The 25906-nt window shown below is 38.3% G+C and overlaps 2 protein-coding genes, 1 long non-coding RNA gene and 1 other non-coding gene across 4 annotated transcripts; 3 read left to right on the forward strand and 1 right to left on the reverse strand.

Moving 5' to 3' along the window:
- On the forward strand, positions 1 to 23219 carry LOC116293262 (uncharacterized). Its single transcript, XM_031700669.2, has 26 exons — positions 1 to 582; positions 1205 to 1408; positions 1729 to 1846; positions 2043 to 2264; positions 2660 to 2703; positions 2920 to 2987; positions 4471 to 4542; positions 4884 to 5030; positions 5737 to 5902; positions 6581 to 6793; positions 6923 to 7062; positions 7230 to 7404; positions 7885 to 7953; positions 8166 to 8316; positions 10908 to 13096; positions 13239 to 13391; positions 14183 to 14435; positions 15269 to 15765; positions 16467 to 16757; positions 16930 to 17151; positions 17597 to 17737; positions 18436 to 18515; positions 19114 to 19213; positions 20150 to 20240; positions 20738 to 20829; positions 21600 to 23219. Exons 1-26 carry the CDS (start codon positions 106 to 108, stop codon positions 21690 to 21692), a joined length of 6468 nt encoding a protein of 2155 aa, XP_031556529.2. The 5' UTR covers positions 1 to 105; the 3' UTR covers positions 21693 to 23219.
- Positions 4027 to 4105, forward strand: LOC116293271 (small nucleolar RNA SNORD36). Its single transcript, XR_004196790.2, has one exon. It is a non-coding gene; the product is annotated as a small nucleolar RNA SNORD36 (small nucleolar RNA).
- Positions 23145 to 25441, reverse strand: LOC116293263 (hydroxylysine kinase). Its single transcript, XM_031700670.2, has 2 exons — positions 25269 to 25441; positions 23145 to 24423 (listed from the first exon to the last, which is right to left on the reverse strand). Exons 1-2 carry the CDS (start codon positions 25365 to 25367, stop codon positions 23782 to 23784), a joined length of 741 nt encoding a protein of 246 aa, XP_031556530.2. The 5' UTR covers positions 25368 to 25441; the 3' UTR covers positions 23145 to 23781.
- LOC148906485 (uncharacterized) lies at positions 25225 to 25662 on the forward strand. Its single transcript, XR_016121306.1, has 2 exons — positions 25225 to 25326; positions 25442 to 25662. It is a non-coding gene; the product is annotated as an uncharacterized LOC148906485 (long non-coding RNA).
- The last annotated feature ends 244 nt before the right edge of the window (positions 25663 to 25906 follow it).

Here is a 25906-nt window from a genome sequence, read left to right on the forward strand (position 1 = left end):
GAAGAAAGTGTTTTTAGTTTTACCGAAAATTTATGTCCAATTTACTTAAAATTCAGCGACTTTTACCAAATATTTTCACCCTAAGAGCTTCTTATCGAGTCAATAATGCCTGACCAGCCATTTGAGGTCATTTCAGACGGCGAAGAAGGCCTAGATGACGCAGAAGAGGAGTTAGAAGAGCAACTAGAAAATGGCGGGATTCGCAAAAACTTGTTGGGCGAGTTTGCTGATATTGAAAAAACTAACTCTAATGTACTCGAAAATAATGGTCGAGAGTGCATGAAAGTCTACCTAAGAATTCGTCCTTTCTCAGCAGAAGAGAAAGATCTATCTCAGGATCAAGATTGCATGGAGATCGACGGAGATTCTGCTATAAATTTGAACGCGCCAAAGGATTCCTTCACCTTCAAGAATGAGAAACGTGGGCGAGAAGTGACACATCGCTTTACTTTTTCTCGTGTTTTTGGACCAGAAACAACACAGAAACAGTTCTTTGACGACACGAATTTAAATCTGTTGAAGGATTTTATGGATGGACAGAACTGTCTGGTTTTTACTTATGGAATCACAAATTCTGGGAAGGTGTGTTGTGATTTTAATATCCCAGTACCCAAAAGTAAACAGATATTGTTCTGATTTTCTTCATATAACTTAACTAGATTTTTAAAATTTATTTATTATGTTTCCCTTAGTTTCATATTAGACTTAGGATCTAAGTCAGGGCACCGCAAGATCAAACCCTTAACCACCTCTGGGCTGATCTAAATCAGGGCATGGCTAACTCACACATCAAACCCTGAAACAACCTCTGGTCTGATCTAAGTCAGGGCATGGCTAACTCACAAATAGAACCCTGAAACAACCTCTGAGCTGATCTAAGTCAGGGCATGGCTAACTCACAGATCAAACCCTGAAACAACCTCTGGGTCGATCTAAGTCAGGGCATGGATAACTCACAGATCCAACCCTGAAACAACCTCTGGGCTGATCTATGTCAGGGCACGACAAACTCACAGACCATAGCAAACTACTGTATTCATATACATAATGTATCATACCAAATCCAGGAATCAATCCTTAGACCCCAGAGGTGAGAAGCGAGTGTACTACTGCTATGCAAACTTGATCGTTCCTCATAATTGAAACTCATGTACATCGAATCTTTTTTTCCTTCATCTCAAATGTGTTTATTTTCTTTTCTCAGACATATACAATTCAAGGAACACCAAAGGATGGGGGAATCCTACCAAGGACTCTAGATGTCTTGTTCAATAGCATACAGAACAAACAATACCCTCGCATGAATCTGAAGCCAAGATACTTCTGCGATGTGGTTAAAATAAACGAAAAACAAGAACACATGGAGGGGGCTTTACGGAATGGACTTCTAATGTCACTCAATAAAGAGGTGAGAACAAACTTTTTGCTTTGAAATGTTTAACTTAAATTTCCCCTCACGAAGTACAGCTAAATATTTTGTGATTTTGTGAAAAAAGAGATTGTATGGCTCTTGATTATTAGTAGACACCCCAGAAATCCATGCCGTGCCCTGACTAAGATCAGCCCAGAGGTTGTTTCAGGGTTTGATCTGAGTTAGTGGTGCCCTGACTTAGATCAATCCAGAGGTTGTTCAGGGTTTGATCTGTGAGTTATTAGTTAGTCTGTTTTCAGTCACCGTTCATAGTGTATTTGTATAAATTAAAAGCCAACATTAATTCTAATCCACAGCAGTTTGATCTCAATTCATTCCTTCAACTTGAGGATTCCAATGATTTTTCCAAAGGAAGTATTATAGAAGACTCTTTACTTCAAGCATCATTAAAAAGCCAAGATGGAGAGACGACAGGTAGTACATAACAATCTCTTTAAAGCTATTGAGTTGTTACATATTTCCGTATCCAACTGCTCATAAAAGTTGCAAAAACAAAGTAAAAATTGTTCTCAATAACATAACCTACACTGCTAAAGCAGTACCTTGATTTCGAGTTTGCCTTTTCTCAGCTGAAGTTGTCAATGGAAAATGATGGATCTCTTTTTTGTAGATCATGATATAACAGAAGATGAAGACACATCAAGACTAGCGGATAACACAACTCTCAGTGTTGACGCCCAAGGACCCATCAAGTTTTCTGTCTGGATTTCCTTTGCTGAAATTTACAATGAGTTAATTTTTGATCTGCTTGAGCCGTGCCCTGAGGGGAAAGGAAAGAAGAGGGTCACTCTGAAACTTGGAGATGACAAAAATGGGAATCCTTATGTCAAAGGTGAGTAACACCTCACAAAAATTAATTTGACATGGGTTGGTTATATTGTAAGTGCAGGGCTATAAGGGACAGACCATTAGATTTTTGAGGGGGGGGAGGGGGTGGGAAATTTATTTTGTATAGGAATTTTTTTTTTCTGGCACTTTTCTAATGCACAATTTTTTTCAATCTTTAAAGTTGTGCTTGAATATTTGTTTGGTTATTGCCCAACACCCCCCCCCCCCCTATCAAAAATCTAATGGTCCGTCCCTAAATATTGGCTGCTCAATGGACAAATATTGATATGATATGAGTGAGTTGCCACATTAGACTCATTGGATCAATATACATGTATGATCAGGAACCATTTCCAGACAAAAATCCAGAGGCATTTACATTATTCATTTTTTTTGCAGGCTTGAGAGAAGTGTGCGTATCCAGTGCTGATGAAGCTTATAAGGTATTGAAACCAATATGTGCATATTTTTTTCCTTGCCTTAATTAACTAAAAAAACTTGTAAAAAAAACTTGCTTGGAGTTCTAGTTTTGGATTTGCAGATGCTGGCTGCTGGTGACTGATCAGCGTTTATTTGGCTGATATGTCGTTTGTCACAGAAATTGGGGCTCATAACGAATGATCTTAATTTTTCTAATCAACAATATTATTGTGAAACAGATACTCAGGGTTGGAAAGAAGAATCAAAGAATATCGGCCACCAAGCTGAATCAAGCATCAAGCAGAAGGTAATTATGCAAGTTATATAACCAAGTTTATTAAGCAGTCAGATACTCCATTCACACCTAAACATGTTTAGTTAAACTGTATTTTATGAGGGGGGAAAAAAGACTAGAGACCTACAATATAATGAAATTTTCTAAAATATCGTCAGAGCAAGACAAAGGATAGTTTACATGCATTATTTTACCGAATATTGTGCAGTATTCATAGATAGTTTTCCAAACCTGTTTAGTTAAACCACTTTTAAACATGTTTAAGCTTTGGTGTGAATGGGGTAAGAGTCTTTTTAACAAAAATAGTGACAAAGATGCACTAAACTAAGTTCCTAGCTTTGAACAGGAGCTTAAACAAAGGTAGATATAGAGAAATATTCTTGAATTTTCCTGACAATAATTGCGGGAAGAAATAATGTTTTGCAGGACCTCTCTAAAAAAAACACCTTGGTGATGAGAGCTTCCTGTATAAACATTATTATTGTTATTATTATTATTATTATTATTATTATTATTATTATTATTATGGTGTACTTTATTGATAAAATCTCACTAAATGTATCAACGTCATTGCGGGCTTAGCCTGGGCAATGTGGACTAAGTATAATATATAGTATTTACATCCATAAAATTGGTATGATACAAAAATAAAATAAAGAAGAATTTTCAATAATCTATAAAAGGTGTATGATACAAAACAGAAAAAAAAAAGATGAAATATACTAAAAGTTATCAATTGAGTATATAGTACATGAAGCTAAGATCAACTTGTTCTACCATGGTGTATTCTTTCCGCACTCATCTTACATAGAATAATGTGTCTTTGGTTTCTTCCAGCGGGTGGTAGATTATAATTTATGTTAACTACAATCAAGATGAAATAGAGTTCCAACAGAGAAACAGAGAAACCATTATTATGAGATCATTAGAGATCCATTATTATTATTATTATTATTATTATTTGTCATCAACCACATACATTTAGCTTCCCTGTTGTTGCACCTTGTGCTTTGAAGCATTTAATGTTATGTAATAGTGAGGCTTACTTCTGCTGCAGTGATGAAAATATATTTTACATCTAGGAATACTATCGTGTTGAAAAAAATACGAGCTTTTTAAATCTGAGCAGCAAAATGAGCAGAAAAAGTAACAAAGGTTAATGGAACCCACACTTGGGACAACTTTTTAAATTCAATTTTCTCCATTTGCAAAAATCAATTTCCGAATTCCCGAATTTCATGGTTCTAAGTTGAGGATGGTCTTGATAAAATACAGTTAGTAAATGTATGAACACATCAAGTCCAACTGATTGACTTGGAGCCATATTGTTTTTTTGTGAATTCAAGTGAATTCGGGAAAAATTTGTTCAATTTCATTCAGACCCATGCTTCTGAATCGGGAGACTGAGTATCCACTTCCTCTAATAAGAATATTTAGTATGATAAGTCTTTCATTTAAAAAAAATTAAAGTGTGTTTCTTTTCTTCATTTTCCAGCCATTGTATCTTCACTATAAAAGTGCTTAGAGTCGTAGATGTAGAAAATCCTCATGCAGCTAGGGTTAGCAGGTAATGCCATACTGTTCTGTTCATTTATGATATCTATCCGGCTGAGCATCCCATGCAGTCCTTTGTGCATTCATCTTTTTCATGCTCTGAGCCCATCTGTCAACCCCTTCCTTCCTTCCTTCCTTCCTTGCTTCCTTGCTTCCTTCCTTGCTTCCTTCCTTACTTGCATCTCTCTCCCTTTCTTTCTTCCGTCCTTTCATTCAAGGTTTTCATAAATTGCTTTACCAAGTACAGTATAAACTAACCTTGGCTTACGATGAGCAACAGGATTCCATGCTTGAGGAATGCTTTAGATAACTATTACGATTGTTTATTCATTAGCGTTTATAATGGGTTTGCAGGTTATCCTTTGTTGATCTTGCTGGATCAGAACGCTACACCAAGACCCAGAACACAGGGGATCGACTCAAAGAAGCTGGGAACATCAATACATCTCTCATGACTCTAGGGAAATGTTTAGACTGTCTGCGGTACAATCAGTTACACCAGTAAGTACATTATGATTTAAACTAGAGCTCTCCTACCTCTTGTTGGTCGAAGTAATTCCAATAAGTGTGGTCGTAAAAGCACTCTAACATGTACCACATGATTTCTTGTCAATCAAATACATCGTCAGAGTACTTAAAGGCTACATGGAAACCGTGCTCTATAATTTATTAAATGAATGGTAGTCTACTGCCGATTAACCTGTAGAAATGTTTGTCTCTATCAGTGCGTAGCAAGGAAGACTGTGGTTAAATATGTGTAAAAAATACTTTACAGTGAAACCCACTGATGTGTTGCTTTCGAGGTTCAAAGATTCAGTTTATTATTCAAAGTTTGATTTCCATCTTGCTTTGAAACTCACATTATTGATCTGTGTGGCGTGATGTTTTGTTCAAAAACTCCATTCACAAATGAAAATTATGTTGGTTTCATTAATACAAGCCGCAAAGCAAGGAGGTTATATGAATCTACCACAGGGGAACATGTACTACTTTTTCGTGGGATTCTACCATCTCACTAGATACACCGTGCTGATGAGGCCCAATACAGGCCAAAACAGCTGTCCAGGGTTTCTAGTTGAGCTGGCTCATTTTTTATGCGACTTGAAGTTGTGAAAGGCCCATTGGCCCTCTTCTTCAGTCGTTTCATACAAGGCTCGTAATTTACCTATTACGTAGGTTCTTATATGAATCTACCACATTTTTCCAGGAATCACCCACAGATAATCCCCTTCAGAGAGAGCAAGCTGACTCGGTTGTTCCAGGGATTCTTCTGTGGTAAAGGCAAGGCATCCATGATTGTCAATATCAACCAGTGTGCTGCTACTTTCGATGAGACCTACCACGCCCTCAAGTTTTCAGCCATTGCTAAACAGGTATACGACAACACGCACTCATGTTAGTTATGTGTGTAACATGATGATAATAATGGGTGGTGTATTTCTCTCTCACTTATGGGGTCTTGGCTTCAATTCCTGGACTCGGCATCACATGTGACTGTGTAGAGTTTGTTCTCTTGATTCAAGGGTTTTTTCTCCAGTTTTCCTCACTTCAAAACCTAACAAGCTAATTTCCAATTCTATTTACGAGTTAGCTATAAAAAAATTTAAAAAAGTTCCATCTTTATGTAAGTGTCTAGTCGTTCTAGCGCTCTTGCACTAAATGGGGACACTCGATTCGCTCATACGCACTACCACTACATTCAATATTTTACGCACACAACGCTCAACTCACATAATGATTTTTACGGAGGGAGGAAACCGGAGAACCCGGAGAAAACCCTTGTAGCATAGGAGAGAACAACACATCAAACAAACTCAATTCACACGTGACGACCGCCGGGCTCAAACCAGCGACCCGACCCGTTGGATTCACAGTGGTGAAAGGCGACGCATTAACCAAGATGCTACCCATAAGTTCAATTCTATGCCCTGACTTAGATCAGCCCAGATGATATTGCTGTAAAAGTCTTACAATGGGAAATCAAAACGTATACTCATATGCATTCCACCTAGTAAAGAAATATGAGTGTAAAGTCTTACAAACATTTTTAGGTCACGACCAAGGTATGCAAGCCGTCAGACATGCTCCCTCCCGTCGAAAAGAGTTTCCGCGCATCATTTGCTTTCCCCGTCCAATCAAAAGCAGCCAGGATGTCAATCCCCTGGGAGAATGGTGCACTAAGTACCCCAGCAGGTGGAAGATGTGAACGTATCAATGAAGATGAAGAAGAGGATGAAGAGAATGATGTCGTCTCTTACCAGAAGGTGAGCTATTGGTTTTTTTCTTTCTTGATGGGAATATCCTATGAAAGCTACCAAACCATGATTTCGTTTGAAAAATACGTGTAATGCTCCGTCCATGAAAATTCACGTTCAGTTTTTTTTTTACCACAGCAACTTGAGAACCTTGTGAGAGTCTTACAAGAACAGCTCATCGAAGAAAAGAAGTCCAAAGCTATGTTAGAGGTAAAAATCCGAGAAGAAGTGTGTGGGGAGATGGCTGAGCAACTGGTTGCTATTGAATCGGCATACAGGTAAGATTAATCCAACTTGAAATCAGTCTCACAATGACTCTGAAATCCTTATAGGAACCCATCGAGACATGCAAATTTGTCTGAAACTTGCAACAAAAATGTATGACAAGTTTTGAAACAAAAACAAAAAAATTGAAAACGTAGTTAAAGAAGGAATCTTTTTTTAGCGAGAGAATTCAAGAGGAGGTAACAGCTGTAGAAGAGAAGTGTGAGCGTAGGATTGAATTGTTAGCCAAGTCCATCAAGAAGACTCGTAAACGTGCGCGCATTGAGAAACAGGAAGACGAGGATGAAGAATGGGTCCCAAGCGTTCAACTTCATGCTGAACGGGTAAAAGTCGAGGTAATTGCATATTACAGCCATTCTCAATCACACGCGCCCTCTAGCAATTGTTTCTGTCCCGACGAAGAAGGTTTTGGTGGACGTCAATCACAAGGCGTTTTCACAACATTGTCGGAAAAAACAAAGCTATAAGGGCACTTGCCTATAGAATGTCATTGAAACGCATTGATTGACGTCCACCAAAAGCTTCTTCGTCGCCACAGAAACAATCGCTAGAGCGGCGCGTGTGATTGAGAATGGCTGTAACTTTGGTTCTGTCGACTGTGATTATTTTACCCAAACTATACCAGAATGCAACTTTTTTGGCTTTTACTGACTGATAGCAAATGCAAGTGGTCTAGTTTGGGTACAAATATGTTTTGACCATCACGTTTTACATGGCGATGAATGTACGCAAGATAGACCAAAATTCACTTTGTTTAAGGCTCAAAAAGTGGCTTATTACCCAATCACCTGTATTCTTTTTTTTTTTTTTTTCAGGAACTGACAGCACAGGTGAATGAGTTGAAATCTGCTATCGAAGAGGATGAGAATCGATTTAAAGCACAGGTAGAGAGAGTTTGATTCACTTGTATCGAGGTTACTTTCACAAAAATTAAACGTTTGTCAATCTTCAAAAGAAAAAAACGAGAAAAAACAAAAACAACAAAAACACGAGTTCTAGAGAAATCTAGAGAAAGTAATTAATTCAAATCAATCAAATTAAAAATGTATATCTTTACAATTCATTTTTCATAACGTTTTGTTTTGTTGATTTTCAGGAAGAGATCATGATGGATTTACAGTCGGCTCTAGAGACGTCCAGTAAGGAGCTTGAGCTTGCTAAGATCAAGCTCGATAAACGAGACGAATTGTTGAAAGAAAAAGACGAAGCTATACGAAAACTAGAGAAAGATTTGGACGTCAAAAACGGTAAAGATTGAGATGACTTTGCTATGATTGAATAACATCGAGAATATGAAATAACTTTGGTAAATAATGGCTTCTCTGCACTCCAGTGTATGGGGGCTTAGTCTAACTTCTGAAGCTGGTAATTAGAATAACAAAACAAGCAACGTCTGGATTTGAGGCCAAGCCCGCATACATTGGAGTGTTAAGGGTCGTCAATTCATCATCTTCTGTCATTGGATCCAATCTATTAAGGAATATAATGTTTTGCCATTTCAGACCATATGTCATTCTCTCGAGAATAAGATTCTTTGTTTGAGTTGTATCCATATTCACGTGTTTTCTCATGAGCAATCGTTAAACAAAGAAATGATACTCAAGGGATGTCACGTGGTTTGAAATGGAAAAGCTTTGAAAGTTTGGGTTTAACATTGATTTTTCGATTTCTGGTTTTCATAGTTGACATGTTGGTTGAATTTAACAAAAAAAAATTTTTTTCTCTTCGGTAATAAACCATCTCTCTCCCTCGTATCTTTGCTTGGTTTCTTTGAACAACAATAATTTTTCGATTTCTGGTTTTCATAGTTGACATGTTGGTTGAATTTAACAAAAAATTTTTTCTTTTCGGTAATAAAGCATCTCTCTCTCTCTCTCTCTCTCTCTCTCTCTCTCTCTCTCTCCCTCTCCCTCGTATCTTTGCTTAGTTTCTTTGTTAGTTAGTTTTAGCACTAATTTAGGCCATCTTTACGAGTGCACGTTTTTAGCTTCCTTTCATCAAAACTTTCGTTTTCGTGTCAAGACTCTGTCTGGGAGTAACGCGGTGTTTGTACTTCGCAGGATTGTGTGACTGGAAACAGAAAACACCCCAAGGTTATTCGCTAAGGTCACGCCACGGCAAGCGGGAATTACGTGACGCTTACTCAAACGGGACCAAAAAGACAAAATACGATACTCTGTGCTGACTATATATTGTAGTTTTAGAATGTCCAGGAAGTGATGTACATTTAGTTTGAGAATTCTAATATGAGAATAGGAATCATTTCTTTTGAGAGAGCTTGACAATTTTGCTCTTCTGCTACAGTGCTAGACTTTCTTGAAGAATATTCCAAGTTCTTCTCAACTTGAAAGACAAAATAATAGAATCTTACCTTATTCCTGCAGTTGACATTGCAGTGCATTTTGGGACTGTTTTAGGGAATGAAATACATTCACCATTTTCAATACATCGCTTCACTGGTAAAAGACAAAGCATTCAGTCGAGGTTGCAAGGTTCAAATTTGAATAATCCTTTGAAAATACCTTGGCGCCTCGCTAGAGCGCTTTGTGTTTGACCAGTGAACCGATGTATGGAAAATGGTGAATGCTATATTTTGAAACATTCCCACAATGCACTGCAGCGCTAACTCAACCCAGTTTTCTCTCAACCTCGAAATGGCTAATATATATTCTTATATATCTAAAATAAAAATGTTGTAAATACGAAAAAATACTATATCGTCACTCTTGATCACACAATACATTATTTATTTATACGAAGATGGAATTAGCGTCACCAAAACGATACTCAAGGCCCTGCTACACGCTGAAACTTTTGGCTAAACTTTAAAACTTAAACGGCGTTACGAGACAAATTTTACGGGGGTGTTACACGACGCTATTTAAGCTTTGCAAAACTTTCGTCGCGAGAAAGTATCACTAAAAGTAGAACTTGAATCTTCTCGTGCAATTGAAACTTTAGCTCCTTTGCAGCCGTCCTTAGGGGCGTCACGCAACGTTGCGTGACGTCCCTACGAACTGCTGCAAAGGAGGCTACCGAAACTTGTGTCGCGAACAAGTTTCGGGACGAAGTTGCGCCGCGTAATGCCGTTGAACACAACTTTTACCGTGTAATAGGGCCTGCATTCTTACACGCTGCAGGTAGCGATGCAATTTCCTTTAGATAGGAAGAGTGAAAAGTTTCGTTTGTAAAAACTGTAATTTTTGTTTGTATTGCCGAATCGAATAAATAAAAGTATTGATAAATAACGTCCATATCTTCATAATAAGTGTTTGATAGTTAGACGTTTTGAAGAAGAGAGATGGTAAAAATATCCAATTCCCAAGGGAATTAATGAAAAAATGAAAATTCCTGGAAAAATTAAAGTAAATCTTAGCCAACATGGAAACTATGAAAATCATAATCTGAATAAATCGGATTCAGAGTTCATACTTCCCCTGGAATCCCTGGAAAATTCAGCCAACATGGCGGGTATGAAAAACCATAATTCAGGGTTCGTACTTTTCCAAAATTCCTGAAATTATGACATTTTCTTCCAGTGCACTGGAAAACTCCTTGTAAATTCTCATTTCCTCACCAAATTTTAAAAAATTTCAGGAATTCTTTGGTAATGTGAATTGAAATGGAATGTATGGATTGAGAAGCTTTGAATATTTTTCGTTAAACACTCAATTTACGTGTACTGAAAGCAGTCGGTCATCAAGGGACGAGACTGTAGAGTCAGGAATTTCTATATTTATAGATGGAAAACTTCTGGAAGTCTTTACCCTCACTTGTGCGAATCTTTTAACAAAATGAGGCCCTACTAACTTCTATTTATTTGTTGTTTTTTTTTTAGACGAAGAATTGCAGGAATGTGAATCGAAAGAAAAGAGCGATAAAATTGTACAAAATCTTTACCAAGAAATAGAGAAGCTCCAAAGTGATCTTGAACAACAGCAAACGCTGGTGAAAGAAAATTCCAACGCTTTGGAAAAGAGTAAAGAAATGGTTTCCCAGTTAGAAGAAAGTGTTACTGAAAAAGACGCCATTCTTGAAGAAAAGATGGTCCTTCTTGACGAGAAAAACGATGAACTGAAAAATCTTGAAAACAATGAAAGAGAATTGGAAGAAAAGGCAAGAATGATGACAGAATCGTTGGAGAAAGGTGAAAAACGTGTGAAAGAATTAGAACAGAATCTTGAAGAGAAAGAAAACCTGTTGGTAGAGCGAACAGATCTTTTGGAGAAACAAGAAACGCTAGTGAAGAAGTTGAGAAATAATATTAAAGAGCATGAAGAAGCGTTAGAAAATAATGAATCATTTCTGGGCCAACTGAACGACACTGTGAGGCAGTTAAGCCATGAGCTTGTCGATGCTAAAAACAAGGAGAAGGAGAAAGAAAAAGAACACGAAAAAGAAAACGAAGAGAAGTGCTCGAAAGAGGGTCTTGAAACAGCTTTGGCTTCGAAGCTTGCCAACTTGAGAGAGCAGCTCTTGGCTAGGGATGAACTTATGAAGGAGCTTGTGCAATCACTTGAAGAAACTCGCGAACAAGTAGAGCTCGATAAGGGAGATCTTGTCATGCTAAACAACAAACAGAAAATCAGGATTGTCGAGTTAGAAGATGAGCTTGAGACATTGAAGAAAGCTGTTTCTGAGGACGATTCTGATAAGAGGTTTGAAAGTTTGAAGGAGCAGTTGAAGAAGGCCGAGACGGATTCCATAAAAGCGAAGGAACAGATGGAGATGAGTGGTTTCGAGAAAGAAGAAATAAAGTGCGCTTTAGATGATGCGAAAACTAAAGAAGGGGAACTCAAGAACCAGATCGCGGAAGCTAAACAAGAAGTGGAAGAGCTAAAGAAATGTTTTACCGAAGCGAAGGAAAATATTTCTTCGCTAGAAAAAACCTTAGAGAGCAAGAACACTCAGCTTATGGAACTTCAAACGGACGCGAAGAAAGATCTAGAAATGAAGAATAAGCTTGGAGCTTCGAATAAGAGGCAAGCAGAGTTGGAAAGGCAGGTTAAAGAACAAGAGTCAGAGCTAAAAACGACACTGAGCGAACTGGAAGAATTGAAAACAGAAAAAGTATCTCTTGATAAAGCGAAGTTAGAGATCGAGAAACTAAGTGAGAACTTGGCAACGAAGGAGTTGAGAGTCAAAGAACTGGTGAACGAGTTAGAGGATGTTAAGAACAAGCTACAGCAGGAGAATAAGGAAAATTCGAAAGCCTCTGAAGAAGGGAATGACGACGAAAGAAAAGAAAAACGATCTGATGCTAAGAATAAAGATAAGACGAAAGAAATCAAAGAACTGGAGAAACAGCTTGAAGTGACAACAAGAGCCTTAGACAAAAAAAATTCTCAACTCATCTCAAGAAATAACGCTCTTAAACGCCTGGAGCTCTCGCTAAGTGAGAAGGAAGCAAAGATTTCTGAACTAACGAAGGAAAAAGGGCAAGGCTTACAGACACCGTCTAAAGATCTGAGGACGAGAGAAGAAATCAGGACTTTACGACGAAGAGTTGTCCAAGCTGACAAGGACACTGAAGAACTGAAGCAAAAGGTACAAGAATATCAAAGCAAGTTTGAAGAAGTTTCCAAACAACAAGAAGAAAAAAGCAAAGAGGTTCTCCAACTTCAGGAAAAGCTGGAAGTTTCTGAAAACCGAGTAAAAGAGTTAGAAAATAATTTTAACGATGTTAAAGAAGAGAGTCTCAAAGATAAGGAGAAGTTGGAAGCGAATGAGAAGAAGATTGAAGTTTATCGCCTTCAACAGTCTGAGTTGAAAGAAAAAACAGAAGAAACTGCAAAACTTCTAGAACAGATGAAAGAAGAAATAGAAAACGCGAAGAATGAAAAACAGGAGAAAATAAAGGAATTAGAAGATGTGAAGAACAAAGCTGAGCTGTATGAAAAGAGAGTTGAAGAATTAAATCTGCAGCAGTCAGAAAATGTAAAAGAGAGTGATGAAAGAGTTACTTCTTTGATGGAGAAGCTTAAAAGTGCTGAAGAGGAGTTGAAAAGAAATGTCGAAAGGTTGCAGGTGAGTAGAGTTCAGGCTTGAGGCTGAAGGGACAACCTTTCCAACATGAGCAAATTAGAAAACGGATTTTGTTGTCTTCTGATTGGATCTGTCTTTCAATCGATCGAAAATTCAACCGATTTGATATTTCCTTTCATTTTAGATGCTCGAAGAATCAAAAGAAAGAGAAATAAACCAACTTCAAGAAAGAATCCAGTTCAGGGAAAAACAGCTGGAGGAAAAAGAAGAAACTGTAAGAGAAATCGGACAAAAGTCATCTGAGGCAGAGAAAGAGAAGTCAGAAGAACTTGATAAGGTTGGAATAATGTACCATTTTGAGGCCGTTCGTGATTTTTATCTTTCGTTTTGGCGTAGAGGCTTTTCATCATTACGTGACGGCAGCCATGTTAGATGGCAGGAACAATACAATCGTTTTACATGAGAAAGAATTCTGTCCATTCCCGAGAGCAAAGGGATTTTATTGTTCTGCCATCTAACCAAAGGCAGTCCATGCTGTATTATGGGCGCCGACACGTGATGGTACAAAACCTGTATTGCAGTGCATTTTGGGACATATTTCTATCATGGCGTCTATATATGGTCATGGGTCTATATCAGGCCCAAAATGCAATGTAATGGCAACTCGACCCACTTTTTTATTCGACCTCGGAATTTAGAAAAGATAGGACACTGGAATCGAACGCTACTTTTGATGCAGACGTCGTTGTCAAAGTGACATGTCTTAGCAAGCGAAATGACGTCGCATTACTTCACACTAATACGTTTTTCATTCATTGTTGTGGTTGGCTACAAAATAAGAGGATGGGTAGGCATCTCTTTGGGATAACTGTAATTCTTCCTTCAGACAACAGCAAAATAATCACCTTTGCAGCAGTTTTCCAAGTGGAATTAAAATATTGTACCACAAACAACTACACAGTATCCGCTTTAAAAAACTAGGCAATTTATCTTACCTATAAAATATTTTCCGCCATCACAGTTTTAAATTCTGAGATATTCTAGATAATTTGTTGAACTTGTGAGACATAGCAAGGGTAACTAAGGGAAGCGGAACTATGAATAGCACCTATTTTTAATCTTTTTAAGGTGTGGAAGACTCTCGTAGAACACCAAGCTATAATAAGAGAGCGTGGAGAAAACATAGATGACCTTGAGAATAAGCTAACAAAAGCTGAAGCACGCCATGCAAGGGAAAAAGCGACCTTAGAGAACACAGTGGCGAAAATGAAAGAGGTGATGGAGAGCGAGGGAGGAGACAGGAAGAAACAAATGTCTCGTATAACTGAACTGGAGGGCAAGGCAGAGGAGTTGCAGAAGATGAACGATATGCTTATTAGTGGTAAGATGATAAATAGCTTGCTACTGACGTGTCTTTGATAGAAGAGGAGGATTCAGAGCTATCCCAAGTGCCTTTGCGTTCTTTGGTTTCAACCACTTTTGTGTGTGTGTGTTTGTAATCATCATACCTCTAAAATTAACAATGCCAATACTAAGGTATTGCTTTAGTATTTTTTGTTTGATTTTTCCATTCCCTTGCATACTCTCTTGGCGGCAAATGCAAAAGTTTTATTTAGCGAATTTTTTCCCTCTGATATGCTGTGGACTACCATCATGACGAGATAAAATATTTTAGTGCAGTTTCTTATGACTGTGAAAAGCTCACGGCACGAACGCGTTCTTGACACGGTTAGGGATACGCCAGACCAATCACATTGCTCGAGAATTTACTCTCCATCCAATCAAATACCCGGAACACGACATAAACACGGCGCGGACACGGTCACGCCAAGGTCACGGCAATGCCAGACCAATCACATTGCACGAGAATTTACTCTCCATCCAATCAAATACCCGGAACACGGCATAAACACGGCGCGGACACGGTCACGCCAAAGTCACGGCAATGCCAGACCAATCACATTGCGCGTGAAAAAATCAGCCAATTAAAATTCTAGAAAGCATCACGGCACGTCACGCTTACAGCACTGAGCTTTTCACAGTCATACGAAAACTGCTCTATAAAACTCTAGCTTGAGCGTAAGGTTTTCCAAATTCAGATCACGTGTCATTCCCTAGAGTACCATTTCTTTATTTAATGGTTGCGCATGAGAAGACACATGAATATGGATACAACTCTTTCTATCCTTAAAACTCTTAATTTTTTTGCTGTAGCTTCTGAACAGCACGAAAAGGAGATGAACGAGCTCAAAAAGGTTTTAGACGAACAAGACGCCGTGATGGAAGAACAAGAAAAAGCTCTAAACGAAAGACAGAATGAGATCGAATCCTTGCTGAACGAAAACGGAGAACTTCTTAATAAGATGAATACCAAGGAGAACTGTAACGAAAGTACTACGGCCGAAATACGTCGACTTGAAGGAACCCTAGCAGTCTACATTGAAGAGAAGGAACGTCTTGAAAAAGAAGTCAAAGAAATAAGGCAAAATGATCAACAGATTGAAATATCTAAAGTGGAGATCAGTAGAGACCATGAGAAGGAAAAGACAGACATTCTGGTAAAGTTAGAGCAGAAGGAAGGCGTGATAGGCAAGCTGAAAACACAGCTGAAGAGCGCACAAAGTGAAGCAAATAAGGAAAAGAAATCTTTGCAGCAGAAAGCAAAAGATCTAGAAGCTGAGATTAACAAGTTGACGGTCAGACTTCAAGTCGTAAGTAACGATGCACTACTTAGTAATTAGTCTTCGAGCCTGAATGAGTCAATAGCCCATGAACCGGCCCGACGGCCGAATGGAATATTGACTCATAGGCCATGATGGCAAGAGGACAAAAGGTGCGGACACACGGTGCAACATTGCACGCAACAAATTTGAATCAGGGTGACACACATTGCAACAAAATCGCGCAACATCGCTTGTGTCAGCCTGCTATGCTAAGATATTTGGTCAGCAGTTATAAATTTGGTGCAAGCTGATTGGCTGGAAATTTCAAAATGTTGCAGGTAATGTTGCAGCCATGTTCACACGATAAAATTTGTTGCGCGCAATGTTGCAAGAGTAGAGCGCGATTCAGCTTCAGATTTATTGTATACGTTGCGTGCAACAGGTTTGGGGTAGACACACGCTGGCAACAGTCCTGTTGCGTGCAATGTTGCATGCAATGTTGTACCGTGTGTCAGCACCTTAATTGTTTTAGTCAAATCCAACTAGTCGGTCAAATATATAGATGCATGCAAACAAGTTTTGAATTAAAGCTCGAACCAGTCCTATTTTTTTAAAGATAAATTTAATGTTTTGAATTTTAAAAGCCGGCACTTTTCTCTACTAGCAGTAGTAGCTCATCCAATCAGAACGCAGCAATGAAATACATTGTCTTCCGTAATTGCAATAAATGCTAAGCTATTTTTTCACAGGTCGAAGGCAAGAAGCAAGAGTATGAAGATCTTTGTCAGTTGAAAGACGCCGATGTTCGAGCAGCCAACGAAGAAAAAGAGGAAACCTTGAAAGTCATGAGACAAGCTCTTGCTATTGCTGCAGCGAAAAAGGACGAATATCAAGCCAAGTTGGAGGCAATGAAAAAAGAATGTACCGCAGAACTTGAGGCTAAACATGAAAGGGAAATAGAGAAATTAAGAGAGGAGTTTGAGGGCGGAAAGCCTGCGAAAAAAATGCCTGACTTGAAGATCAAACTCAATAAAATAGAGGTAATTTATTAGCAGCTCATTTTGGAGGGCAATGCAATAGAATTAGATTGTATTATCGTGAAAATCCATTGTTTTGTCTTCCAAGTACACGTTTTCTAGTTTGTAAAATACAGCTGTGCTTCATGATTACAGACTCATTTACTCAGGGTTTTTTTCATGGTTCTATTTTAAGGTCAAGACCAAGAGGAATTCTACTGAGTGCGAGATGTTCATAGAAAGTCCTACCAACAAGAAAGAAGAAAAGACAAATAAGTCAGCCTCGAGTCAAGACGAAGATAGCACCACCGAAGTAGAGGACGGCAAGAAAGCTGCCATTGAACCGCCTGCGAAGGAAAGAGCCAATAATGAAAACAGTTCTGTTCCTCAAACGTCGGGTCTAAACATGTCTGTTAAGGTATAGAAAGATAGACTGTGTATGCATACTCGGTAGGAGTGTGAGAAGCACTCGAATACTCTTCAAGATTATGCTAACAAACAAACCGAACATCATTTATATTGAACCCTGAAACAGCCTCTGGGCTGATATAACTCAGGGCATGGCTGACTCACAGATCCAACCCTGAAACAACCTCTGGGCTGATCTAAGTCAGGGCATGGCTAACTCACAGATCCAACCCTGAAACAACCCCTGGGCTGATATAACTCAGGGCATGGCTAACTCACAGATCAAACCCTGAAACAACCTTTGGGCTGATCTAAGTCAGGGCATGGCTAACTTACAGATCGAACCCTGAAACAACCTCTGGGCTGATATAACTCAGGGCATGGCTAACTCACTGATCGAATTGGAATTCAGCGCGGGTAAGAAATGGCTGATCTATATTGTCTAACATATTCAGAGCTTAAAGGATGAGACGTTACCAGAAGGCCGCATAGAGATCGATGTTACACCAATCAAGAGGCGTAAGAGGACGTCACGTGCTCCATCGAAAACGACCTCCACAAAAAAAAGACGAAGTAGCGAATTGCCATTATCAGAGGTACTACTTAGCATAATCGACCATGCGAGGCTAACATGAAAATACAAAAGAAACATCACACTTTTTCTCGATAGAAATTGTGGCAATTCCTTTGTATTTCCGTGTTAGCCTCGCATTCAAGACGATTTTGAGATGAATCCATTCTAAACCTATGTGTGCTAATAAGAAAAGTCAAACAAGTGGATTCTGGTTTAGGCTGGGTACAATAATCACTATATAAGCAATGATAAACAAAAATGTTTGTACCCAAAATAGACCAGCATGCACTAGGCTCGCCATCCCCAAAGCCCCTAGTAATGATTTCACTATGACGTCACATCAAAACAATCTTCTTCTATTCTTTAAACGCAAAGGATCATGGTCGTCGGATGGGGTCAAATCAACGCAAATTCACCGAAAATTGTTCTAAAACCCGTATCAATCTACGAAGACAAGTAGAATAGACAGCAAACGCTCAGAATATTTTTTAGTACATATTAACACATATTATATCTGAAAACCAGGCCATCTTAGATTAAACTGTTTCGCTAGGAGCAAATTTTGTTGAATTTTCTATTGGATTTGGCGATTCTATCCCCCACATAAACAAGCAGTGACGTCATAGTGAATTAGGTCAATTGAATCTCTGATTGGTTGTCAAAGTGACCCCACTTTTGAAAAGAATTCATCCATTGATTGACATTTGATTTGATTGACAGATAAAAAACCATTTGAAAGCAAGGAAACAAATGGAACAGAGTGAAGACGAGTTCACACCAGGATCTGTGAAACTAAAAGAGTAAGTATGTTTATGTCGCAAATGTACTAACCTATTAACCAAGAGAGCATAGATAAGAGAGGGATACGTCTTAATAACGCGCGCGCCATGTAAATTCCCGGTTGGGCTATTTTTGGTAACCGGATGTAGTTTAAATTTCGCATTACTTTACTCCCGTGCGTCATCAATTTGCGCGCGTGTGCTCTTTCCGTTTTGTTTTTAGCGATCAAAATAATAAACTTTGACTTTCGAAAAATGGTACACGCGTCTACCGAAAGAACGGAAAAGAGCGGGAAATTTTGACTTTCGAAAAATGGTACACGCGTCTAACCGAAAGAACGGAAAAGAGCGGGAAACTTTGACTTTCGAAAAATGGTACACGCGTCTACCGAAAGAACGGAAAAGAGCGGGAAACTTTGACTTTCGAAAAATGGTATACGCGTCTACTGAAAGTATTTAAAAGAGAGGGAAAGTGGATTCCTTAATCGGAAGATCGAGTTTTACAACCGGAATTTCCGGTTTTTTCTGGTAAACGGCAAGCATCCCTAGAAAACATCACGTTCGCGGCACGGCCACATACGGCACCGACAAGAACTGATTTTTGTTTGTGTTTTGACAGGCGACCAAAAAGGAGTACCAGAAAAACAAGAGCTAATTCTACTGCTTGTTCTTCCTCAACAAAGGGTCAGCGACCACCCGTCAAACCACTGTCACCAATGGTAACTACAATACGCTCATACTTTTGGCGTACTTTTTCCCCATTAGTTCGGACTACATGTCATTCTCTTGAGAATAAGATTCTTTGTTTGAGTCGTATCCATATTCATGTGTCTTCTCATGTGCAACCGTTAAACAAAGAAATATTACTCTAGGGAATGACACGTGGTCTGAAATGAGAAAACAATGGATTAGGTCCATTTCAGACCACGTGGCATTCTCTTGAGAATAAGATTCTTTGTTTGAGTCGTATCCATATTCATTGTGTCTTCTCATGTACAACTGTTAAACAAAGAAATTGATACTCTAGGGAATGACACGTGTTGTGAAATGGGAAAACATTAATCTTAAAAGGTCTGCTCAAACAATTCCCATCCAAACATTCTGATGATAATCGCGTAGCCCGAAAGCTCGGTTATTTGATTTATAATTTTAGGGTTGTTGAAGTAGTTCATCTTTAATAGAGAGTTTTAGATTGACTTTCTTTTCTCCCCGCGAACGGCAAACGTGACCACGTTTTCATAGTTTTCCTTTATTTTACTATTTACAAACCTTCTCACCAAGCACAAATACTCTTTTGTTTTTCTACTACTTGGACTTTTTTGCGATTCTTTTTCAGTAATTTAAAAGAATTTTTTACTGATCAACTGACGTTTCACGTTTGCCGTGAATGTAAATCTAAAACTCTCTAATGTTTATCCCGTTATCTTCAATAAGCTGGACCCAGAATACCATGCGAGCAGACTCTCCTTTTACCTCCTCTACGAGTTAAAAGGAAACTCTGATCGCAGGGTGGACCCGGAAAAATGGGAACGAGACGAAAATCGTATATTTTGATACCTAGTCCTTTCCTTTCATTACCTGACCACAGGGTGTCCATAACGTTTTAAGAAGCGCCGGGATATTGCAAATAGTAATAATTTTCGTTTTTTTTTCAGAATGAAAACAAGGAAGCTGCTCCTGAAGAACTAAAAAAGCAATCAAGCATCAAAAAGAAACGCTTCTTAGGAAAATTGTTTTCCAATAAAGGTAACTTGAGATATATTTACCTTATAACATAAAATTCTTGCAACGTTTTTCTAACAAAAGTACAAAAAAAAATTTTTGGGGCGTTAATTCCTTGGGTTTGAATTCCCTATTGCTGGTTTTCAAAGGGCCATGTTGGATGATATAACAAAATAATTGCTTGATAAGTCTTCATATTTTCACATTTATTTTTCGCGTCCCTTTGAATAGGCAATTTTTTCGAAGTCGTGAAAACACAGCCGCCATGTTGGATGAATTTAACAGAAGATTCGTCGTTCGTCTCTTTTGTTATATCATCCAACATGGCCGCCGTGTTTTTTGTCATTTTTTTCCTCTTGGGAATGATTGCAAACCAGCTATAGCGAAAATTTCATGTAAAAAGCCATGGGCACCGCACACTAATCGCGACCCTTTTACAAGATTTATCAGGCGCTATTTAGATTTATGTCTCCGAAGTCGATTGGTAATAATCTTAGGAATGCATTTTTTCTTCCTTTTAGAAGGTGAGGAAAACACCCCACCTCCCAAGAAGGGACGGAAGTTGCTGAAGAAAGATATCTCGGCACCGATGGATAACTTCTCGCCTTGTATCGTAAGTAATGTAGAAACGGGAGCATAACATACCAAACTAAAATGAGAAGGAAAAGCCGTATATTATCGAGAGAGTTGGTTGATAGACGTACAGGGACCACTTGAATAAAACTGTCCAATCAGATAACAGTAAACTAGACAGAGTTTGAAGTATTAACAGCGTTGGCCAATCAGATTATTACATTCTCAGGCTCTTATTATATCGATGCGCTATCTGATTTGCTGATTAAAAAGTCGGAAATAATGTCGCAATATGATTGGTTAATGATACTAGTTTATCAAAGTGGTCCCGGTTGGAGTTTATTTACACACATTAAACTCTTTGATCAAAGAGAGTGAAAGAAAGGAATAGAGAATGAACGAACAAAAGAATGAAAAATAGACAGGAAAGGGAAAAAAAGACAAAAAGAAGGAAATAAAAAAGGGAGATAGACAGAAAGAAAGAAAACAAAGAAAGTCGAAAAATAGAAAGAAAAAATAGGTAAGCGAGCGACAGAACGCATAGGAATGATTGAAGAGAAAATGAAGAAAATGAAAGACACGAAGGAAGGTTGAACGAAACAATGATGAGCAAAAATGATACAGAGGCAGAGAGAAGGGAGACAAGAAAGAAAGAACGAGTCAATGAGTGAAATCGATCCTAATCATAGATAATCTCCCTTGAATACAAGATGAACCAAAGTATCCCGAACACTAGTATTATACGTTCCTCCCTTCTATTAAAAAGCTCAGTAGTTTCCCTGTCTAACGATGTCCTATTCTTTATTCCAGTCTGGCATTGATTCTATTCCCAAGAGCAACGAGAAAACCAAGGCTCATTCGATCATATCTCGGCAACTGAGATCGCGAGCAATTAAGTTTTAAATTTAAATTTTATTTTGTTGCGTTATGAAGTTTTAGTATCGAAAATTACGCCAAACCATTACTAGATCGGTTTTTGTAAGAGTGGAAAATGATATGACAAATACGTAGGACTTTGTATTGTATCGGTACCGTGTCTCACTGCAGACGCAACTACATGTTGTGATTGGATAAATTACTGGAAGATAATAGAAAGCCACTTCAATGTTGCGGCATGTCGTGCTGTGTACGTACTGTAATTCAGTACCATACTTTTCCTACTTATACGATTACCATTCTTATGGGAAGCCATTTCAATGTTGCGGCATGTCGTGCTGTGTACGTGCTGTAATTCAGTACCATACTTTTCCTACTTATACGATTACCATTCTTATGGGAAGCCATTTCCATGTTGCAGCAGGTCGTACCGTGTACGTGCTGTAAGTCAGTACCGTACGTTTCCCACTCATACGAAAACCATTCTTATAAGAAGCCATTTCAATATTTCAGCATGTGGTACTGTGTACTTGCTGTAAGTCAGTACCATACGCTATCCACTCATGCGAAAACCGTTCTACAACATCGTATCAGGGCGCATAATCATCGTATTCAGTATTAAGAATCATAATCTTGCCGGTCTGTGCCTACGGTACTCTAGACGTTAGAGCAGATAAGATACGACTGTAATACAATACAGCGTACAACTTCGTCATTCTTTCGATAGAACGTACATTTACTGACTTCGCGAGACGTTATTTGTACCTTAAACTATACGAGAAAATTGTCAGACACGGCACGGTACATTCGTTTCTTTGCTATACAACCGTCATTATCCTAATCAATTACGATTACAATTGCAATTGGTTACTTAGCCTGCTAAATATTACTTCCAATGATTTGTTTCACTAAATATATCTTAAACATCCCTTTATGTTAGGCGTTCTCATCAGGATGTGATATCAATATACCTTTTTTACCACCTGATGAAGACATTGACCCCTAAAGATAGAATTGTTATCACTCAAGTAAATGTTGACACAGTCGTCTCTAGACAGTAGTCTATGTTGCCACCCAAGAGGAAATAGGGGAGGGATAGCGGGGCCAAGGAGTATATTGTCTTTCCTAGGGTTGTATATATTACAGTGGTGTATGAGTGGGAAACAATTGGGGATATCAATGTCTGTAACTTTGCTTTGTGATCTATCAAAGTACATGAAAGAAATTGGAACCTTTACAGTGTTAAGACATGTTTGTCCTATGCATGTGCTGTAAGCCAGTACTTTTCATGTTCCCCACTGGATCTCCAGTTATTTTTAGCAGAGAAAAAACCCATTATAACACTTACCCAAATCGTGCTATTTGCTATGGTGACAAAATAGGTTATTTTGTCGCGAAAGAAAATTGTACAACTTCGCATGCAAGATCATAAAACACTCTTAGCAACACCATAATATCAGCTAAAAGATTCTATATTCATTATTTTTTCCAAACGATTTTATTAGATTGTAAATAGTAAATATACTGGTAAACATTAAAGTGCACTTATCTATTTTTATCGTGTTGTATTAATTTATTGTTATGTAATAATAAGATAGTTTGGCCATGATAATCATCCCTGGCATGATGACTCATTCCCAGTCATCTTTTGTGCACTGCCCCGCTCTGGCAGTGTCTCTCACTTGCTGTGTAGTTCAAGCGTTTGGTTGCTGGTTCATTTTCTCAACTGAACTGCATATGTGAGTTGAGTTTGTTTGATGTGTTGTTTTCTCTGTTACCAAGAGGCATTTTCTCTGGATCCAATTTTTCTCCATAAAAATGAACAAGTGAGTTGAGTATTGTAAAATATAGAGAATGTAGTGGTAGTGGGTGTAGATAGCCCCATGGAAGTGCCCCTAATGGTAAATGGTTGTAAATTATAATGAAATTGAAAAATCATGGAAAAAGCAGATTTTAACTAGGATTTGACTTTGGTGGAGAAAAAAAAAATGCAACATGATAGGTGGTAAATTGCCAGTGCATGGGCAAATGCATTATCTTTGATGGTGCTTTTCAAGCAAAAAACTGAGTGTATTGCTAGGAGAGCTCAATAATGTAACTGGTTATTTAAAATAACCTAAATCTCTGTTCCATCATTCATCCATTTATCTAACAGTTCTATAGGGTTCACCCTTAAGTATTCTGGCAAAACCTTCCAGATATGAATATCTGTTGCCATGATATATTCTTTATTTTCAGGTTCAATGGAACATCGAAATGAGCCTATAGTTAAAAGCTGAATATACCTTCCGGCAATGCACCAATAAATGATGGCGAGTTCTTCTGTAGATAACGGATAGACGGACTGATATCCTTTCAATACCTTTCCCGCACTCTCTAAAGGCTTTGGATCCCCTCTACAGTAGTTGAGAGTGATTATCTGAGCCATGGCTATCGCTATCTCAAATACACGATAACTGTAGCACACGTCACCAAAATCAATAACACCAACAGTTCTCCATTTGACATCAGTAGTAACATCGGTATCCTGGGTTACAATGACGTTGAATTCATTGATGTCATTGTGAATCACTTGTTTAGAGCATTTCTGAAGAACTTGAGGCACAGTGGCAAAGTACTGGTCATACACATTCATAACAAGGTTCTCACGATCTTTAGTACCGAGGTATTTAGCTGAGATGTAGGGTTTTATACTACTGAGGTGTACCAAGTCCCAGTTATAACATACTTCATCATTGAGTCCTGGATGGCTGTAATCCTGGTGAAAAATTAAAAATAGACCTCTTCAGTTTGTGTGTAATAAATATGTTTTCCCATTTCAGAGCACTTGTCATTCCCTGGAGTATCATTTCCTTGTTTAGGGGTTGTACATGAGAAGACGCATGAATATGAGTACAACTCAAACAAAGTATCTTATTCTCAAGAGAATGGCACTTAGTTTGAAATGTGTAATCTCCACACGAAGATAAGAGAAAAAGTTATGCAATAGTCCCCCTTTTTAGTTCCCTGCGCCATCTTGAAAGGCTGTGCTTTTGCATCGAAACAAGACTAACGATGAGCTTGAATGAGACAAATTATCCAGTAGGTAGAGAAGAGCAGATTTTTGAAAAAACCCACTAAACGGCCTCAAATCGCGCTGAAACGTCGCCAGAAGACTGAACAAAGTAAAAGCAACAACTGCAGCAAGTTTTGAAGCAAATGGTTGAGTGAAATATTTTATTTTCGTAACTTTATCATAACTCCCATACATTCCCTTATAAACCATACACAGGAACCTTGTTTGGGCTGCCTGTGATGTTGTTTATCCATCCGTTTTATTTAAAGTGGGCTCCCTGTGGTTGCTTTAGGCACTGACTGGGCTATCTTCCTTTTATTTCTAGTTGCTTTTGCTTCCATTTTTCATTCTATTTTGAATGAATAGGCTTCGATAGATATAAGTTGAAATATTAGAGAGATAGATAGTGCGCTTCTTAACAACCCTCCCCTCCCCTAGAAAACAAATATGGCGGCGGTCTGAAGTAGTCACATCTGGTATTTACCAAGAAAGTTCCGGATGTGACGCAGCTAGTCTGAGGAGGCATATCCTATAAAACTTATATTCACCTTGAGAACTTTATCGAGCTTTCCAATGTATTTTCCCAAGTTGAAAAGGAAATCTTCTGTGAGTACAGCCACGTTTTTCAGTATATCTCCATGGTACATAACGCATTAATCGTACGGCATTGCTTTTGTCAACTCCTTGTCTCTTATGTCGCGTCTGACTTGAGTCATTTCAGGTTGGCTACAATCATGATATATAATATAACTCCCACTTGTAGATAACACTGGCACAGGACAAATAAGCCCTTGGTTTTTCAAGAACAGCATCGCTCCATTCTGTGCTTCAACCATCCCTTCAATAGCTGAGTCAACATTGTTGAGAATTTTTAGGACAAACTCGTTGTCCTCATTCTGATCCTGGTCAGATTTTCTTTTAAAATAAAAATTCTTGTCACTATAGCTGTCGAATTCTTTCACTGCAAAGAGTTTAGATTCAAGGCCAAAGTGTTTCTCTGCAATATCAATCGCTAAATCTTTGGAAATATTCGGTTTTTTCAAAGAGAAAGAAGACTGCATTTTCGAAGTTAAGTAGACCGTAGAGTTTGCAGACGACCACAGGAAGCCCAATATTTCTAATATCATTGTTCAATAAGTCTTCAGAATCATAAATTTTCTTTCTTCCTTCCTTTCTTTCTTTCTTT

This window comes from Actinia tenebrosa, unplaced genomic scaffold (genome assembly GCF_029948245.1).
Source record: "Actinia tenebrosa isolate PJP-AT-01 unplaced genomic scaffold, QUT_ActTen_1.0 PGA_scaffold5__44_contigs__length_20552954, whole genome shotgun sequence".
Taxonomy (NCBI): domain Eukaryota; kingdom Metazoa; phylum Cnidaria; class Anthozoa; order Actiniaria; family Actiniidae; genus Actinia; species Actinia tenebrosa.

Coding starts and splice junctions, on each gene's coding strand:
- LOC116293262 (XM_031700669.2), top strand. CDS start 106: ATGCCTGACCAGCCATTTGAGGTCATTTCAGACGGCGAAGAAGGCCTA. Junction 7,063..7,229: donor GCTATTGAATCGGCATACAG/GTAAGATTAATC, acceptor ATCTTTTTTTAG/CGAGAGAATTCAAGAGGAGG. Junction 14,436..15,268: donor GAACGATATGCTTATTAGTG/GTAAGATGATAA, acceptor TTTTTGCTGTAG/CTTCTGAACAGCACGAAAAG.
- LOC116293263 (XM_031700670.2), bottom strand. CDS start 25,367: ATGTACCATGGAGATATACTGAAAAACGTGGCTGTACTCACAGAAGAT. Junction 24,424..25,268: donor AGCTCGATAAAGTTCTCAAG/GTGAATATAAGT, acceptor ATTTTTCACCAG/GATTACAGCCATCCAGGACT.